At 29.0% G+C, this 20,638-nt stretch overlaps 2 protein-coding genes across 2 annotated transcripts; one reads left to right on the forward strand and one right to left on the reverse strand.

Annotated features, from left to right (window-relative positions):
• The first annotated feature begins 1,018 nt into the window (after positions 1-1,018).
• LOC149891559 (uncharacterized) lies at positions 1,019-2,865 on the forward strand. Its single transcript, XM_090079811.1, has 3 exons — positions 1,019-1,177; positions 1,508-1,667; positions 2,683-2,865. The coding sequence occupies exons 1-3, from the start codon at positions 1,034-1,036 to the stop codon at positions 2,826-2,828; spliced, it is 450 nt and encodes a 149-aa protein (XP_089935937.1). The 5' UTR covers positions 1,019-1,033; the 3' UTR covers positions 2,829-2,865.
• Positions 2,866-7,061: 4,196 nt separating this feature from the next.
• Positions 7,062-18,927, reverse strand: LOC145202376 (uncharacterized). Its single transcript, XM_090077490.1, has 11 exons — positions 18,616-18,927; positions 17,945-18,511; positions 10,759-11,004; positions 10,220-10,653; positions 9,990-10,117; positions 9,825-9,902; positions 9,378-9,461; positions 8,970-9,079; positions 8,618-8,881; positions 8,227-8,436; positions 7,062-8,123 (listed from the first exon to the last, which is right to left on the reverse strand). Exons 1-11 carry the CDS (start codon positions 18,750-18,752, stop codon positions 7,505-7,507), a joined length of 2,877 nt encoding a protein of 958 aa, XP_089933616.1. The 5' UTR covers positions 18,753-18,927; the 3' UTR covers positions 7,062-7,504.
• Positions 18,928-20,638: the final 1,711 nt, after the last annotated feature.

Raw genomic sequence — 20,638 nt, forward strand, 5'->3', positions numbered from 1 at the left:
CTCGAACCGAAATTTTCGCGCTATTGGGTATTTTCGTTCTTTTTTTTTTTTTTTTTTTCTGTGCTTTTTCAAAATTTAAATTTGTTTCAATTCTTTTAATATCACATTTATTTCTATTTATTAGTTCCACCCAGCTTGTGTAAGTATTAGTTTTTAACTAATTTAAAGTTAATACTTACATGGAGTGGGTGGAACTAATGCTCCATGTAAGTATTAATTCCACCTACTCCATGTAAGTAATAATTTTTAATTGAATAATTTCAAATGTTTTTAAACTATTTTCGAAAACATTTGGTGATAATTACATTTATTGTTTAGGATTGCAACTAGAAAAATTTCATCAGATTTTGAATCTGAAATGAAATTTGAAAATGACATTGATTATTTCCCTCTTAAGAAAAAAAAATTAGCTGGGAAAACTCAACTTAGTGCCACAACTCAAATTCTTCCCCCTTTATTTTCTGTGCCATTTTCTGTTACGGCGTCAAGTTCACCAACATTAATAACAACTTTACCGATTATGCCTATATCTTATGAAACACTATTTTCATCTCTTGATATAGCAGCATTGATGACACCAACCCAGTAAACTCGTTTATCAAACACGTCAACAGGTTGTATGTCAAAGACGGTAACAACGACATCACCAGATTCAAATATTGGTGAGTTACATAACTTAAAAAACTCATAAGGATGTCTACCTTGCATATTTTTTAATGTATTTGATCTCAAGCTGAATCAGCTGTTAGTAATTTGATTTTTATTATTTATGATTTATGGCATTATAGTACAGTTAACACTATTTTAGATGTTTTACAGTAAAAAACATTGGGAGTGCATTATCTTGCAGTAATATATCTAGTTAGTGATTATTGATTGTTGATTACTTGGTTTTTTTCAGATTAAAAGACTATATATGTGATAATGTAAGTAATTATTTACACTTTACCAAGATCAAACAATGCATGGATTGGTGGTACAGTTACTGAAAGTGTGTGTGGATATTCAGCAAACCCAGACTGTCCACACCAATATGCTAAATGCTATCCTTAGTCAAGGGAATAAAATGGTGCAGGCTTCACCTTTACCAGACGGGATAATATTTCCGATGGACACCATGGAAGCTTTTGATGCAATTAAAATGAAGCTAAAAGATATCAATATTGCAAACATAATTGTAAGATAATACTTATGACCTAGATATTAGTTTAATTTACAGTTCAATATAAAATAGGAAAGCAATATAAATGAGTAGAAGCAACTACTTATCTATATTTCTTTCCTATTTTATAATGAACTTTAAGCTTTGTTAATTTTAGCATAATATTTTTAGTCTATCGTATTTTAAGATTGCAATATCAGTATTCTGGTGTTTAGTAAATATCATGTATCATTCATGCAAACTGTATATGCATTTTTGCTACTATATAATAAATTTTTAATTTTTATATTGTTTAAAAAAACCTTTTTTAGATTATCTTAATGTGTTTGATTAAATGTTTTGCAGGTTAACTTTCTAGCCGGTATCGGAGGGAGAAAAGTCGACGAAGCTGTTCGCCGTATGATGCAGCAGTTGTTTAACAATAACTTAGCTCTGCAATTTAATTGTCAGCGAGGGCAGTCAAAAAAATTGTTAAAGGGTACTGAGCTATTTCAAGTGATTTATAGTGAGTATTCATAGTTTTAAATAAACTTTGGTAATATTTCTCTGCTATTTTGTCAGATATTAAATACAATTGAACATATGTAAATTTTGTTTGGTTAGTTTTAAAAATTGTGGACTCTATAGTTATGTTTAGTAAAAACCCTTAAGGTTCAGATCAGGCCAGGATTAACCATTAGGCAAACAAGACATTTGCCTCGGACACCAAGCGTTTGGTGGCACCACAAGTCCTCAAGAAATATTTTTTTTTAACAAATTTAAGTCCAGAAACAACTGAAAATAGAACAAGTGCTATGAAAATGAAGAAATACTTTATAATAAAAATTCACATTCAAGTTTGGTAAAATCTTGAATGCTTAAAAATTAAGCTATGAATGAGCCGGTTTTTTCTATTTAGCTTTATTTAAACTAATTATTTTTTTCGCGCTTTAATGACTTTTTTTTTTGCGCTTTAACGACTTCACTTGAGGATATTTTTTTATTAACAACGTGAAACTATTATTAAAGCCGCTTTATCATTTGTTTTATCATTTTTATTGATTCTGATATTAAGGAATTATTTATAGGAGCTTACACCTTACGTTTGTTGCTTTTTAGCCTTATTTTGCATAATTTTTTAACTTTTATGTAAATTACATTTTCGTTTTACATCATTTAATCATTTTTATTTACACATTTTTGCATACTTTTTTCAATTTCAGATCCCAAAATGAAGCGTGTTCAGTTTATTAACTATTAATTTTAATTCAGAAATACTTTATTGTAGGTTTTATATGAGTGATAGTAGTACAAACTACAAATATATTTGTTAACAACTGTTTTCTTTGCATAATATTGAACATACCAGCGGTCACAGTCAGCGAAAAATCAGGGGCCCCGGGCAGAAGGGGGCACCGATGTGGGTTTCTGCCTTGGGCACTAAAAAGGCTTAATCCGGCCCTGGTTCAGATTTTCAAAGACGATAAGAATATTGTGTATTTAAGATTCTTTAACTACTGGAAATGTATTATTTTTTATAGAAGCCTTAAAGCTTAACAACCTGACGTCGACATGCACGATGAAAGATTTCGAAATGTCCCTTGCAAAATGGCTTATTGGTGCTCGCGATCGAGATGGTAATAGAACTAAGCGTGGCGAAGCAAGAAAACAGTCTAACAAGCTCTAATTTATTCATACTTTTTTTTGTATAATATAATATTTACATTGATAGGAAATGTATATTATTCTCAACATATTATTTATTGTTTTTATCTAATATAATATTTAACATAGTAGTTTATTGATACTAATATATATTGGAATCCATATGGATTGACAAACTAAAGTTTCATATAGGTCCCAAAAAAAAGGAGTTTATTGGGTCCAATATGGGCCAACCATCGAATGCGCCATATAGGTCACAGTTAATAAAAGAAAATAGGAGTTTATTGGGTCCAATATGGGGTAACCATAAAAAATTATGTTTGGCTCAAAGTAAATAAAAGAAAAGAGGAGTTTGTTGGGTCCAATATGGGCAAACCATGAAAAACTCTGTTAAGAAAAATAAAATAAAAACATAGGAGTTTGTTGGGTCCAATATGGGCTAACTATATGGACTAGCCCATATAGGACCCGTTGATAAACCGCGGACAAATTTTTATGGGTCTAATATAGGATTCCTACATAGGGCCCATAAAACAACCCACATGGGTCCGATATATGACCCATGTACTATTGTTAACTGGGACGAGACGAGAAATGTCCCGGAAAAAAATAACGAGACAAAGGAAAAATTTGTCCCGGAGTAAGTTTTAAATCGGGACAATAATTTTGTCTCGGAATTCAAAAATGTGTCCCGGATATTATAAAACGTTACGAGACAGATCAATGATATATATCAACTAGATATCTAACTCGCACTTATGTAGTGAAGAAAATTTTTTTCCAATCAATTTTCTTTTGCCAGCCAGAAATGACACACTGTGACTCTAAACAACAAAAAAATGGTAGTAAAACCCTCACAACTTTTTTGTAAATATAGTCCCCTTTTTTTTTAAATTCTATTAAATTACAATGATTATTTATTTAAAAAGTAAAAACATTTTTTTCATAAAATTTATATTTTATATTTTATGGTTAAAAGAAGTTAATTATTTTAATATTATTTTCAAAGAAATCTAAAGTATCAGAGATTTTTATTTAGTAAAAATGGAGACCTTTTAATCTAAATTAAAGTCTATATTTACTTTTAAGACAATCTTTTAACTTTACATATTTTAAATATATTGAATAAAAAATTGCCACATGATTTTTTTTATTCAAGTTAGAAGAATTTTCTAAAATAACATAGAATACACACATCCTTTTTTGTTTTAAATATCATCTAAAAAAAAATGTTCCACCGAGTTCCAAGGAGATGTTTTTTTTTTTAGTTAATTAACACTTTTACTTTTAGAAAACAAAGAAATTGCTGCGGGCACCTTCGGTATAGGGAGTTGTTGAAGAAATACAAATGTTAATGAACCCATAAAAACTTTTTTTTCCGCCGTTTTTTAACAGTAGTTTAGTATATCAAAACAAATAAAAATGGCGGAAAACAAGGTTTTTATGGACTGATTGACATTTGTATTTCTTAAATTTGAGTTTTTTATTTGTATGACTTGTTTTAACATATCAAATATAGTTTCAAGAAACATATTTTTGTCATCATATGCGACTTAGAAATTTGTTAAAATGTTTTGTTTTTTAATATTGATTTATTATTCGAGAAGTACTAGATATTTGAAATAGCTTTACTTAACAACTTCAGTATTTCCTGTAATATACAAGTAACAGTATTTACTTAAACATTATAGGAAACTTAATGTTATAATTATCAAAGACAAAATAACATAAAATGTTAAAAAGTGTAAAGTGAAAAATTATATAAAGTACTTCAAAATGTTTCTGATATATATCAATGATTTCAAAAACAACAACAACAAAAAGATTAGATCTTATTCCGAATATACGTGAATTAGGAGTGGATAAATTACGATTATGGAGGGATTAACATAACGAAATGAAATAAAACTTAAGAAATTAGCAAACAGAACATAAATAAAGGTTACTTTCAATAAATTTATTTAAAAAGTGAAGAAAAAACTAAAACAATCTGGTAGAAGTTATGATTCTTTTATAGAAAAAGAATACCAATGGCTTCAAGAAAATCTAATGACCAATAAAAGTAGCTATTTTGGTTCTGGAAAACCCCATAAACAATGGATGGTCTTTAGAGAGTAAAGGAAAAGAGAAAAAAATAAAAGAACTAGGTGTTGAACATCATGCTCTATTGTTAGTCTCTGCAAGAATTACACTTTTTAAAAAAAGTAAAATGTTTTATAGATCAAAAAAGTTAAAGACACTTTGGATAAAACCTTTCCTTTAAATATGAGTATAAAGCAAGCTCTTTCATTAGAAGTGAATACTGACCTCAGCGATAAACAATATCAAATGATCAGAAGCTTAGCCCTTGGATACATATTTATCCCCTTCTTGCACGATAGTTAAGTGGAAAAAGTTAAATACGATCCTAAAAATTTTTTTTTTCTCTGATTTCAACTGCTACCATTAATTTTGCTAAAGCTGTGTTTATATAGATGGTATAACAATATCAATAGTAGCAGCTGAAATAAATGATGGTAATTGTGCCAGAAATTCATTATTTTAAATTTTATATTAAGGATTAACTAGTATGTCTCGTTATATCTCGTTATGTCCCGTTGAAAAGATGTAAATTCCGGGAAATTGTAAAGCTCCTATTTTCTCCGGGACATCTCGTCTCGTCTCGGTATCGTCCCGGATTTCGACTGAAAGTTTAAAATTGTCTCGATATTTATCGCTAATCAGGACAAAGCTTTTAGGATCGTATCGTCTCGTCTCGAATAAAAAAATAACGAGACCCAGCAAAATCTACCCAGTAAAACTAAAAATTATTATTGCGGTGTTAACAACTTTTGAACCGTAACAGCTATTTTGATAAATCTGCTAAGGTACCTAAGATAATATATCATTAGCCAATATTACTATAGGGCATTAAAAAAGATTTAGTATTTACGAAGATACTTTCACCTAAAATAACGCCCTAAAACAAGACAAATGTTAAATAGTTGAGGCAAGCTTTGGTTTTTTCTAAGTGTCTCGTTGATTGCTGATATGATGCTTTTGTATTAACTATACAAAATAATAAGTAGGGGTCTTAATATCTGATAAGAAAGAGAACCATTCCTCTCTCCTTAAAACTTTCCAAGCCCCCCCCCCCTCCCCTTCTATCTTTTCAGGCTATCTATCAATGAAACCAAAATTTATTTAGTGCATATCTGAGATATTTAAATGTTCTTAGTGCATATCTGAGGACATGTTTTCGTTCAAGTTTATGTCAGTAGGTATTGTATTGATGCTTACAGGGAATTCAGTAAGAACATTTGTTAACGCATTCAATGTTCATCTTCATTACTTAATGAGTCTTATTTGAAATCGATTAAATGTATTGGTTTATATACACTCTGCGTCGAAATGTTATTACCACTTCATAAAAATTTTTAACTTCTTTATTAAATAAGTATTTAAATGCTTATTTAAAGAATATTATTCTAATAAATAATAAATTTATTGAATTTTTAAAATTATACTTGTTTTAGATTATCCTGCTTATTTTATAAAATGAGCAAAGCAAAAAAACGTCACTGATTACGAGCTTGGTAAAACTGATGTTCTTTATTCAAAGAACATAAGTGAAATTGAAATAGCAAAAGTTATAAACCAATCGAAGACTCTTGTTCATAATTATCTTAAGGGAAGAAATAGAAATGTGTTAAAGAAGACAAGAGGGCGTAAAAAGATAAATAATAAATGGGCTCGACGAGCTGCTGAGAAGATAAAAAATAGTTTATCATTAGTTGCAAGTGTTCGAACTATTCATCGAGTAATCAAATCAAATCCATTAATTAATCGTAAGGAATTGAAAAGAAAACTGGCAATTACTCTAAGACAAAAAGAAGCAGGGCTTGAGTTTACTAGAAATTGCATTAAAACAAGGTTAAATTGGAATGTTGCATGGTCTGATGAAAAGAAGTTCAATTTAGATGGGCCTGATGGTTATCAGTATTATTGACATGATTGTTTGTGTATATACGTGCTATTACAGTGAATCGATTTCAAAATATCAAACTTTTTAATAAAAGAAACCTTAGGTGTAGTAAGGTGATTTTTTTTTTATCAGAACGCATTTTTGTTTCCAATTATGTTGATCCATATATTTTCTTTTTAACTTTCATATAGTTTCCATATAATTTTAGTTGAAGAACCGAAAAAATTTGAACCTTGTATTCATAAAACGTTCTTCTAATTCAACTTAAAGTTATTAAAAAAGAAATAAAAATTCAAACCACTTTGCATATTTTTTTTTCTGCTATCTCCTACTAAAATATCGTGCACATATTACATGAGGATAGCCTATCAGTAAAAAAAATCGGTATTCGCTAACAGCAAAGAAAAAGATACTACAAATATATATATATATCAGTTGTTGTGATATTTAAAATGTAGAAGTTATTGAGATTCAAAGCATAGTTTAAGATTGTAAATAAAATTAGATGATTTTTAATTTAGAAAAAATTACTTTTACATAATTTTGCTCTATCAACAAATAACAAAAAAAATTTATCTGCCTTTTTGCTCAACTTTGTCAATAAACAACAAAAAAACAGTTTATAGCAATTTATACTTTGCAAATTAGCAAGTTACTCATTTCTGAGCATTTATAAGAGAGCCACGAGTGATTGAGAGCAAGGTACTTTGTTTTATTTACATACTGGTTTACTTCTAAAAAACCTTAGCTTTTAAAATGGGAGACGTCCAATGCGCTGAGCTCGTTCGCTTAAAATAACGCTCCTTCCTTTTCTGGAATATTTTTTCCAAACTGCAAGGCGGCATGGCATTTATAAAAATAAGTTCGGGATCAACATCCGTATAAAATTGTTGCATTAATTGACGTTTTAAGTTTATACCCTGTGCCCACATGGGCACAGCTTTTGAAGGTTCACATTCGTCATCAGTCGAGTCATCACTATCTAAGTCCAGTCCATATGAAATATAACTTGTATCTTGAACAACTAATGGTATAGTCGGAGGTTTCCAAGTTGATGGCTGCTCCCTGAACGCAGCCGGAGATTTGATAAAAGGCATAAGAGCATTTGGTGGTTTAAGTTTCTCCACGTCATCTACATGAACATGTAAAGTTTTCATTGTAAGATTTTGGGCATTTACTGAGACTTGACCTGAAAATAGATTACTTTTAGCTTGTTTTTCGTTTTGAATTTCTAACTTAATATCTTCACGCAATTTTTCTTTCAACTTATCGCGATCGAGTTCATGTTTTTTTCCTTGTGCTATATCTTTTTCTGCCAACTTGTTTTTTTCTTCTCTGAGTTGCTTCTCAATCCTAATAAAAAGAATAACATATTTAACAATTTCAAAACAATAACAAAAAAGGTTACGTAATTTTTAACGTAATTTTTTTAGTTTATATTTTTAAAGGATCTCACTTTTCTTTCTCGCGATCCTCTTTCATTTTCTTTTCAACTTCTTGACGATGGTTTTCTCGTTCCGCAAACTCTCGTCTCTTGCGATCTGAATCCAACGCACGTTCTTCTTCTATCTGACGCAGACGATCTTTTTCAGCTTTTTCCTGCTCTATTTTCCTACGTTGGCGTTCTTGTTCTTCTAACTCAAATTTAATTTTCAAAGCTTCTTCTCTGAAAAGCAAAATTCAAAGTTACATTAATAATAAAAACACAACAACGAAATGAAGCGTAGATCTTTAATAGCGCCACATCTTACTTATCCGATAAAGAATGAAAAAACAAGTATAAAGTTGTCAACAATGTTGTACTGAAAAATTTTAATGCTTAAAAACAGTAATAGAAATTTGATCACCTCCTTTTCTCTTCTTCCCTCGCTTCAATAGCTTTTTTTTTTAACTCCTCCTCTTCTTTTTGACGACGAGCTTCAGCTTCAGCCATTTTTATATCTCTTTGCTTGCGTTTCTTAACTTCTTCCAATTCTCTTTGCTTTCGTACTTCATCCCGGTTTTGAGATGCTTGCTTTAATTTTAAAATCATTTGTTCTTTTCTCTTTGCTTCTTCTTCTTGCCGCCTTGCTATTTGTTCAGCAAAACGTTTCTCTCTCTCTTCACGTTGTCTGAAAGGGAATGAATTAGATAACTGTATATTGCAAAATTATACTATATTTCTGATTATCTTCCGAAAATAATTCAAACAAAGAAAACCTTTTTCGATCCTCTTTCTCTTTTTGTTTTTTTAAAAATTGTTCTTCTATAACTTTCTGACGAAGCTCATCTCTCTTCTTCAATTCGGCGTGTTTTTTCTGTTGCTTTTCCTGTATTTTATAATAAAGGGGTTTAGATAAACTAATTTTTAAACAACCGAACTTTTAATTTAACTTTTTATTAATAATTTTTAAAAAAGTTAATTTTATATTAAAAGATACATAAAACATTATATATATCTTGCGAATGAATCTTTCAACTTTATTTTGAATCTGGAGTCATTAAAACTCTGCTATAATACAGCTTTTAGTTAACCTTGAAGCTATAAGGACAGGAATATAGTAGACATCTTTTCTTATAAATTAATGTTTTAGATTAATGACTCTATCAGTAATTATGAGTATTTACCTCAATTGTTTCTTTTTTAGGGCTATCTTGATTTTTCATAAATGATTTAATACCAGCGCTTACAATATTTCCAATCCTCACAAGCTAAAAGATTTATAAACATATCAACTATATAACAAATATATAACAAATCAACAAAAACATTTTAGTAAGATAAATAACCATTTCATTCTAAATGTAACATCTTTAGAAGAATTATAGTAAAACTAAGTACAATTTTTTAATTGATTATTAACCAGATTTCAATAATGGTTAAACACTAAGAATCACAAAACTTCAAAGACTTTCAGAAACTAAGGATTGAGTATAGGAATTACATATAAGTAATATTTTTTGTGATGATTATGTCAAAAGCATTTGTAAAAGTTCTTCAAAGCAAGTTCCTTTCCTCTTAAAGTGATAAATAAATCCTTTTAAAAGGCATACTTTAAAAATAAAATGTCTTACATTTGTAGGTTCTTTAGTCATATCTTGCTTTATTAATGAATTGATATCAGATAAGATATTAGTGCCAGGTTTTGTTACCTAATACATGAAATGAAAAGACTTTAAACTAGATAATATACTAATGTATTATCTAAGCACAGAAAAAATATATAATGTATATTGTACCTTAACCATTTTGGTTTCATTCTTTTCATTATCTTGGCTACAATCACAATTGTCTGAAGAGGCCTCGGAGCAATCATTTTTGCATTTTACAGGATCTTGATCAGATTCATTGACATTTTCATCAGTTTCTAATAAGAATAATAGATAATATGATTTGAAAACAATTAAATGATTTAAAACAATTAAGTGGTTGGAATTTGAACAAAACAAATATCAAATATACAACAAACCTGTTTTATTTTCTTTATTTGTTAACATTGTGTAATCATATTTATCTTGTGTATTATTAGGTATTTGAATACTATGATATCCAACCACTTGTTCTGATTGTGAAGGAAAAGGTAAGGATTGAATATTTGAGTTTTTATCAATTTTATCGGTTGTCATAGGTGATCTAGGAGGAGATTGTGGTTTGACAAAGCAGGAATATTGAGTCTCATGCAAAATTGGAGGGGACAGCACTTCAGTTGGATTACTATCTAAAGGACTTTCATTCTCAACAGATGCATGTAGAGGCCTTTTATCCTCCAATGATTTCGATGGAGATAATACTAAAGTTCTGTTAGGATGGAAAGAACCTTTGTCCTCCACTGATACTGATGGAGATATTGATGGAGAAAGGGTAAGAGGACTGTTAGCATGGCAATAATTTTTCTGGATAGAACTGAGAACAAAAAATAAATATAGCTAAAACAAATACTTTTAAAACAAATGCAGATTATCAAAACCATTAAAACAAACAAAAAAAAATTCCAAAATAATTGTAAACCTATCAATGTTAGCATCAAGTTGATCATTAATGCTGATAAAAAGCTTGCTTTTTGCCAATTTTGAAGACCCATTAATCTTTTCAATAGGAGTGCTTTCTTTATTTGAGTTGGTGTGCTCAGGTGAACTTGATTGTGTATTTAATTGTTTTGGCGTGGTCAGTTTTTCCACTACAATGGAAAAACTTGTATGGTACAGTTGTGGTGAAGAACTTTTTGATGGAATGTTTTTTACTATATCACTTTGTCTAAAGATAAATAAAAGTATTAAAAATAAATATTAATCAAACAGAAACAGCTTAAAACCTTAAGTAAGCAAGGATTGAGATTCTTTATGAAGTAATTTTTTTTTTCAAGTTAAAGAAGAAAAAAAGTTTTTTCCACGATTATCATTTTAAACTTACTATACATAAAAATATACATAAACTATCTTTTGAAGCCTTAAAAAAATCATGCTTCTAAAGATAGTTTTTGATGTTGTGTTAATTTAAGCATTTGTTGTTAAATGCTTCTGTAAAAGTTTTTTAGGTTTAAAAATAGATATTAAGCTAGTATTTAAGCTAATTCTTAACTTGATTACAAAAAACTGAACTTTTTTTACCAAGCAACAATTCAATAACTTAAGTTTTTTTGTGCAATTTTGATTAAGTGTTCATCAATTAATGTTCATTAACTTTCAAGGGAAAAAATACAATATGGCTTTGTTTAGTATGCTACATTACTAATTTTCTATATTTTGCAGTCTGTAGATGTGGTTTTTCTGAAATTTGTTAATCAATTAAAAGATTATTATTGGCAAACATAGTTTAACCCTTTGTGGTCCGACGGGACATAAATGTCCCAGTTTACTTAAGGCTCTATGGCGATTCACTTGAAGTTAAGAAAGTCAAATATTTTGATTATGTCATTTCTATAATTGTTTGGCTATATCTCAAACCAACTTTTTGCGGCATATATAGTACTTTTATGGCATAAATACTAGTTTTTAAAAAGGTAAACTGATATGCGCATGTTTTTGATTTTAGTACGAAGAAAAAACTTTATTATTCATTATCAAATTATTACAGAATTCCCAAACTTTTTTGTTGTGTTCTTTAATAGTAATATGATCAATATATATTAAATTTTATAGGTGAAAGTTTGTTCTAGGTTGTTTATTTTCACTACTTTGTTGTGGGACATATATGTCCCTTCAGGTTTTATGGAACTCTGTTTTGGATGTATTTTATTTAATTTGGTATTATTAATTTGATTTTATTTACTTCAAGAGATAATAATAATGAAACATAAAAAGTATTATACTGCTGCCGAAGCTACAAAAATAATCTTAGAAGATATTCCCCTAGGAGACAGCAGTGATTTATCTGACTATTCAGATGATGATGAGAATTTTGAACTAGATAAACTGCAAGCTGAACAACAGTGTAATGATGACTTATCCAATCAAGTTGAAGTAGATGTTTCTGAATATGAGTCATCTGAGTATTCATATGATGGCAATATCTGTGATACTTATAATAGTTTTTCAGGTAAAAATGACTATAATGTAGAGCAAGATAGAAAGTGGAGCAAGATTGAAAAGAATGAATTTGTTTCAAGCTTCAATCAACCGGAAGGTACCTTTCTATTTATTAATTCAAAATGCTTTTTTGTTTTGCTTATTTTTCATCCAGAAAAAGCTCATTGAGAATATATACATATATTCTCTATGAGTTTTTTCTGAATGTGAATGTACACATACATTCACTAATCAAATAACATTTATAATTTGTTTCTTATTATTCTTTGTAATAGTTAAGCACATGATTTCACTTTATTTTACATTAATATTTTAGGACCTGTCAAAGTGCATTTTGCTGACTGCCAAAAACCAGTTGATTACTTTTTAAAATATTTTGATAATGAAATAATGGATTCCATCTTGTTCCAAAGTAATTTGTATATCAATCAGACACAAAAAAGAGTTTCTGCATTGTCAAAAGCTGAATTATTCGCATTTATGGGGATTAACATGGTGATGGGGTATCACGAGTTACCATCATGGAAACATTATTGGAATGGCGAGCAAGATTTGTCTGTACCGTTTATTTCAAATGCATTATCTAGAAATAGATTTTTGCAGATACTATCTAATATCCATGTCAATGACAATAACGCAGTTCCAGATACCAATACTGATAAACTTTATAAAATGCGACCACTAATTGACAGCTTGAATAAAAAGTTTACTGAACTGTACAGTGTATTACGTTCCGTTAGTATTGATGAAAGCATGATTCTTTTCAAAGGGCGCAGCTCATTAAAGCAATACAATCCTGTGAAACCAACAAAAAGAGGTTATAAACTTTGGTCCTTAGCAGATATGGATGGCTACCTTTACAAATTTGAGGTTTATCAAGGAAAAGATAATTGTAGAATTGATCCTGCTATGCCTAAATATTTTGGTTTAGGAGAAAAAGTCATTTATGAAATGACAAAATCATTGCAAGGAAAGTTTCATGAAGTTTTTATTGACAATTACTTCACATCTGTTCCGCTCATGGAATACTTACTCTCTAATCAGGTTCTAAGTTGTGGAACTTTGCGTACAAAAAGAAAGTACCTGCCACAAGACTTTATAAAAGATAGGTGCCTAAAGCGAGGCGACTTTGATTATCGAATATCCAAAGATGGAATTGTAGTTTTTAAATGGAAGGATAACAAACCTGTTCATGTCATTTCAAACTATCATGGAACGGATACATCAGAAATAAAGAGAAAGAACAAGGATGGAACCATATCAATGATTTGCGGTCCAAAAGCAGTAAAAGATTATAACGCCTTTATGGGAGGGGTTGATAAAGCTGACATGCTTTGTTCGCTATATGGCACTTCTAGAAAATCCAAAAAGTGGTGGCATCGCATTTTTTTTGGTCTTGTTGAGCGAACAATCTGCAATGCTTATGTTGTTTATAAAAAAATGTCCAATGAAAATATAAATCTTCTTGACTTTCGAAGATCAGTTGCACAATCCATGGTTATGAAAGGGAAGCCACCAAATCTTGGCAGACCAATAACATCATCTCCTTCCAACAGACTTACTACTAACAAAAGAAGAAAGTCAAATTATTCAGTAGTGCCATCAATTCGTAAAGAACATCTTGGAATTCATTGGCCACATCATGATGGAAAACGAGGACGGTGCGAAGTTTGTTCAAAAAAGAAGATTGAAGCAAGGCCATTTTTCAAGTGTAGCACTTGTAAAATTTTCTTATGTATAAATGATAAAAGAAACTGCTTTAAAGAGTTTCATGAATGAACAACTTTATCTGTACATTGTAAATAATATACACTTTTTGTTGGTTTAGATAATGCCTGTCGGGACTTATTTGTCCCATAGTAATTTTTAAGACAGCTAAAATAAAAAAATTAAATCTTTTTTTTTTTTTGTATGTAGATTTATCACAAATTAAAAAAAAAATAAAACAATTTAAAAAAAAAAATCATTGTCACACCTTGGACCACAAAGGGTTAAGATATTTTAGTAAGTAGGCGTAAACCATGTGTATATACAGTATGCAAAAAAAAAAAATTGTACACTTAAAAAAAACAACATAATTTTAAAGATTACATCAAAAAAATGAGTTTTCCGTTAAAATACATGAAATTTTTTTTAGATATCTTATTAAGTGTTGTTTAAAGAATTTATTTATGTATTGGTGAATTAATTGCTTTTCATACCTATTGAATTTTACACAATTGATCTAACGATGCATAAAATTGACTGCAAAAAAAATAATTATACGCTGACAAAATAGGTCGTTATTTTAGCATAAATCGAGCAAATTGAACGATCAAACTGAAGTTAGTAAAATTGAAAATAGTAATTTTTTAAATACACTTCTGTTCTAGAAATAAAATATAGTGTTTCAGCAAAATAGAATCTTAACAATTGAGGACACTTTCGTAAAAGGAATTCCTGTTTCTTTTTGGATCTGACAGTAGGAAAATCCTACCATCAGATCCAAAGAGAAACAGGAATTTCTTTTACGACAGTGTCCTCAATTGTTAAGAAGCATAATTTGATTGGAACCGTTGCTAGTGTGGCTGGCAGAGGACGAAAACGCAAGACCACCAGTGCAATTGATCGCAATATCATCATTAATGTGAAGAAAAATAGATTTGTTTCAGCATTTAAATTAGCTTTAAAAGTTCAAGAAGATCAAAATATCACATTAACCCCTCAAACAATTAGAAATCGTATTAGAGAATAATGATATAGAAGTAGAGTTGTTTGAAAAAAACCTTTTTTTACTGCAAAACAAATGAAACATCTATTAGAATTTGCAAAGTACGAAAAAATGCTGATTACATATTGGAAAAAAATTTTTGTGGTCAGATGAGTCAAAATACAACCTTGTCTCATCGAATGGAGTTCAGAAAGTGTGGCGAAAAAAAAGAAGAAGCTTATAAATTAAGTAGTTTGCTAGGTAGTGTAAACCATGGAGGAGGAAATGTGATGAGTTGGAAAGGAATGGGGAAATTGAAATTTATTGAAGAAAAAATTGATGTTTCAATGTATTGTGAAATTCTCAAAGCCAACTTGTGACCATCCACTAAAAAATTGAGAATGGGAAACGATTTTATACTACAGCAGGATAACGATCCAAAACATACCACTAAGAAATCGAAGGTATACTTTGAAACAAACAACATCAATGTTTTGGAATGGCCATCTCAAAGTTCGGATTTGAATCCTATAGAATGTTTGTGGTATATTTTGGACAGAAAAATTGGTAACTGAGCATTTAAACGCAAAGACGACTTGAAAGAAGCTATAATGAGCGCATGGGATAATATAACAACAAAGAGACTCAAACTTTGGTCAACTCAATGCCAAATCATCTAGTTGAGACCATCAAGGCCAAAGGAGGCCCCACTCACTAACTTTCATGAAGTTTGATTAGTATGACATTATTTTTTTTGCAGCCAATTTTATGCATCATTAGATCAATTGTGTAAAATTCAACAGGTATGAAAAGCAATTAATTCACCAATACACAAATAAATTCTTTAGACAATACTTGATAAGATATCTAAAAAAAAAATTTCAAGTATTTTAACGGAAAACTCATTTTTTAATGCAATCTTTAAAATTATGATTTTTTTTTTAAGTGTACAATTATTTTTTTACGCGCGCGCGCGCGTGTGTGTGTGTGTGTGTGTATACATAACAAAAATCATTTTATCTTAAGGATACATTAAAAAAGGTTTGTAATTCTCTGCCTTTTTTTGAGAATCCCATTTATGGAATTTGTTTCTAATACTTACAAAAATAATTGAATATTGTAAAGAAGATAGAAGTAAATGATTTTTCTTTTTTTTCTCTTTTTGTTGTAGTTAGCTAAATCCATTAACTACAATATATACAGATAAAACCAAACTTCAGGTGTTTAAAAGGGGTCAAAAAACAGCAATTTTTTTAATACCTTTTTTTTTATTTTTATCAAAACTAAAATAGAATATATGGTTGATTTATTTTTACATTTACACACTAGTATATATGACATACTTTACTTAATTTTCTGAATTAAATTACATTTAGGATAACTGCCAAAATGAAATAACAAATGTCTATTAGAGGATCTTTCCAAGGATTTAACACACATGAAAGGATACTAATGACTTTAAATGCACCAATCTACATGTTAAGTCAGAACTAGCACTACATGTTTCAGAAAGACAATTAGATGAACTATTGAGAGCCCATGAAAACCCAAACACAGTTCTAACTAAAACGAATAAAGCACCAAATCTGAAACCCATTCACAAGAAAAACCTCATAAAATTTGAGGGAGAAAATATGGATTGTGATTGGAATCGGGTAATTATGAAACTATAATAAAACTAACACTAATATAACATTTTCTAGTTTCAATTTAAAAAATTAAGGTGAGCTTTTCTGAAGAAAAGCAGTACTTTTCAACCAGAAATTTGGAAGGAGGCTCTTTAATAGCCTGGTTGGCAACTAAGCAACTGGAAAACTAAATTCAGTTTTCACACTATGTAGAATGAATAGTGGAAACTACACAGTTATTAGGGTCAATACTGATTTGAGGCAAAGTTATTTTTCTTATGTGATACACAAATTATACCAAGAAATTTTGAACTTTTAAAAAAAATAAAATTTTATGAATTTCAAACAAAATAATTGACTTCCAATATTGTTGCTATTTACTGACATCTAATGTTCAGGTCTATTTATGGATTGGATTTTTACATCTTTATGAATAGAGTGTTTAAAATTATGTGGGTCAACTCAAAGCACCACAATATTATATCAATTTAACTCAGTAAACAATTTTTCTTTATGCTAAAAAATTGAAAGAAAATATAAAACTTTTTTTCCTAGCTTTTTTCTTCCATCTTCTTGGGGACCAGAAAAGAGCATTTGTTTTATGACACTTTTCATGACAACACTTTTCATGACAACACTTCTCATGATACAATTTATGACATTTTTCATGACATAATAATATAATTTGAGAAGATAAATTCTCAATACTCTTTTACAGATTAAAAGAACTAAACTTAAGATGATTGCTCAAGCAGACTTATATTTAAAACAATTTGCTCATATTTAAAATCTTATAATTAATTTACAATAATAATTGATCTGAATAACAATTTAGTTCAGGTGTTATTTCCAACTGTTTTTGAAAATATTTGTGGCATCATTGGATAAATAGAATTGCTAAGACTTTAATCAAATAGGTAACTAAAATAATGAACCTTTACAAAATTTAAGAAACTCAAAAAGTTAAAGTTTTTGAAAGATCCAAAAAATTTTAAACACCAAAACAAGAAAATACATTGCTATAAAGCTCAAGTTTTTGGGAAAAACTTTACTTTTAGAAATAAAGAAGTGGTGAAAAAGATTTAAGAACATTAATTCTGGATACTTGTTGTACCTAGCTGGAATAATCCTGGTCAACAAAGATTTTTCATCAATAATCTGAATAAGTGAACTAGATTATACTTTGAACACTGATTTTAAATATGTTTTTCTCCAGCATCTTTAGTAGCAGATTATTTTATATAATTAATTATATCTTGCTGCAGTAGTGTAAAAATCATATTTTCTGCTATGTTTGTGGTTTACTTATAAAATAAAATATAAGAAACATAAAAAGCTAAAACAAAACTTACATTAAACTCTCTACCTCTTGACCTTTATTAGGATTTTCAACAAACAGTGCTTGCTTTACCATGTCTTTAGAATTTTTTAGAGAATAATCTTCTTTAGTAGTTTTAGCAGTTTTAGAAGATAAATTTAGTTTTTCAATAACTAATACAGCTTTTTGCTGGGTATTAGAATTTTTAGATGGAGAACTAAATGTTTGTAAGCTAGTATTAATCATGGAAGCTAAAGTTGAACTGTTTTTATTATCATTTGCATTCCAAGGACTTTCAAAATAACTTTTTGAAGTTTTTGTCACTGCTCTTTTAGGCTTTTTTTTAGCCAGTGAGCTTTTTTTCTTTCTGTTCCTCAATCGAGAGGAATAATCTGTTGAACTTTTATTTAAACTCTCCTCTAACATACTCTTTTCTTCAATATCAGATATATCAATCCGTATTTTTTTGTGCATTTGTAAATCATCGACAAAAGTTGAGTGCTTACTAAGACTGATGCTATTTTCAGTAAGCTCTGATTGCTTCTGAAATGGCCGTTTTCTTTTCATGCTTGGGGTTTTTGGAAGAAGAGTACATGTTTTGCTGTAAAAAAGAAAACATATTAGACTTAAAAACTATTGCATTTAATTTCTTATACCAAAAAGCTTTAAAAGTTATTTAATATCTTTTATAAAAAATTTTTTTACCTCCCAAAAAGTTTAACCGCAGTTTCTTGAACCTCTTGAAACCAACTTAGTTTTTCTTCAAGGATTTTATTAAATTGTTCTATATTAACTTGAGCATCAGTGTAAAGTGTGGTAATTGAAAGATACTTTGAAGACATTTTAAAACACTGTAAGACTTTTGTATTACTACCTATATTTATATTACTATCTGTAAAACAATAATCGCCATTTTAGTATTTTTGAAAACGATCGAAATTGTTTTAACATTTCAACCAATTAAATTGAATTGATTTTCAATTGCAGGCGCTTTCTAAAAGTTTTTGTAAACAAAGTAGATGTTTTAAGTATCCAACCTCTTATTACAATCATTTCGGCCAAATGCGTCCGCATTTGGAAAGGGAAAAGGGTACGGTTACTTTCGTCTGGAAATTCCAAGAATTTTTTTTTTTCTTTTTTCATATCATAATGTTAACATAGTTTACTCATAAAATTATTACTCATCATAATGTTAAGGTGGTTGTCTAGTAAAAAAAATAAAAAATACGATTTGTAGGAAAGTTTATTTTATTTTTCAACATAAAGAAGTTATATTTGTATCACGAAAATAAATTTAAAAAAAATTATTTACGTTTTTTAATGCTGAATCAGCAAAAAAATGCTTAAAATATTACCCTCTTAAAACAAAGAATTCTAGCAATCTGTACATTCGTTTTGCATGAAATTTGGTTTGCATGCAGGATATATATAAAATTGGTATGTGAACCAGTAAAAACTTTTTTTTATATCAATAATGGCAGCTCAACGTATTTGGGGAAATTAAAAAAGGGGTAAAATTCAACAAAAACCATCCCATATTTCCAAAAATACTTAAAGAATAATTTAGATTCTGGTTCACATACTAACTTATATGCAGATGAACAAACCCTGAAAATTTCATTTAAAAACAATTTATAGAAGCTGAAATGTGTGTGTTTTAAGTCTGAAATATCACAAACAGAGAAAACTAACAAAATAAAATAAAAAAACTTAAAATGATCCTTTTTCCTAAAAAAAATAACCTTCTCCTCCTTCCTGGCATTTTTCTTTATCAATGAATCTTTTCCTTATAGCTCTTAACTTTTTTCTTTTATTCTTTATAGTATCCGTTGATTTTTTTTTGTATATTTTTTACTCTTTTACTATCAAATGCTAATGCATGATCAAAAAATTATATCCCTGGTGTTAAATGAAGATTCTTAAGACATTAGCTAGAGCTAAAAATCCGTCATTAAAGCTTACTACTGATGGAAATGTACCCATTTCTAGTACATCTTTTGAAACAAAAGTGTTTTTTGGGCATTTCCGCCTGAGAATCTGATTTAATGCTTCGTTAGCATTTTGATTCGTGCCTTCTAAGCATTGCGACAAAAGCTCATCACTACTCAAATCAATAAAAATCTTTTCAATTTCTTTTTTAACAACTTCAGGAATAGCACCTTTTGAATTGTATTTTTATTATAAATTTTAGTTAATAATTTTGACCCCAAACAACCAAAAGCATTTGTTGCTAAGGGCTTTGCTAAGGGAAAAATTTTATGCATGTCTTTAAAATAAGTAAATTTTAAAAAAATTTAATTAAAAAATATGTGCAAAAGTATATATTTTCTGAAAGAGCACAAATTTCTCTTTTAAACTACACCAAAAACAAAAATTTGATTTTTTAATATTTTTTTACTAGACGACCACCTTAATATGTCCTCTGAGCAGATTTTTGATGATGCATTTCGCTAGGATGTAAAGCATTTAACTAACCACAAATTTCAAGATCTTTTAAAACAGCATATCGTTGTAGCAAGCAAAACGCGTAAGTCCAAAATACAAAATTTTACAGGACATACAAAAAACTGTTTATTTTGTCAATATCATGTAATCAGCTATAAATCTTTGTGAATTCAATAATCTTGTAACAATACTTGAAATATAATTAAGCTGCTATGATATTAACCACAAATGCTCCTTGTAAAAAACAACAGTTTTCATCAATAAAATAAATTTCGAAATATAC

Source organism: Hydra viridissima, unplaced genomic scaffold (assembly GCF_058129835.1).
Source record: "Hydra viridissima isolate aposymbiotic clone 2 unplaced genomic scaffold, HvirCarnegie_v1 scaffold_2, whole genome shotgun sequence".
Taxonomy (NCBI): Eukaryota; Metazoa; Cnidaria; class Hydrozoa; order Anthoathecata; family Hydridae; genus Hydra; species Hydra viridissima.

What these genes read in the sequence shown, in the direction of transcription:
- LOC149891559 (XM_090079811.1), top strand. Translation starts at nt 1,034, where the DNA reads ATGCTAAATGCTATCCTTAGTCAAGGGAATAAAATGGTGCAGGCTTCA. An exon ending in TCAATATTGCAAACATAATT is followed by an intron (nt 1,178 to 1,507) that starts GTAAGATAATAC and finishes AATGTTTTGCAG; the next exon opens with GTTAACTTTCTAGCCGGTAT. An exon ending in GCTATTTCAAGTGATTTATA is followed by an intron (nt 1,668 to 2,682) that starts GTGAGTATTCAT and finishes TATTTTTTATAG; the next exon opens with AAGCCTTAAAGCTTAACAAC.
- LOC145202376 (XM_090077490.1), bottom strand. Translation starts at nt 18,752, where the DNA reads ATGTCTTCAAAGTATCTTTCAATTACCACACTTTACACTGATGCTCAA. An exon ending in GCGGTTAAACTTTTTGGGAG is followed by an intron (nt 18,512 to 18,615) that starts GTAAAAAAATTT and finishes TCTTTTTTACAG; the next exon opens with CAAAACATGTACTCTTCTTC. An exon ending in AAATAAAGAAAATAAAACAG is followed by an intron (nt 10,118 to 10,219) that starts GTTTGTTGTATA and finishes TATTCTTATTAG; the next exon opens with AAACTGATGAAAATGTCAAT.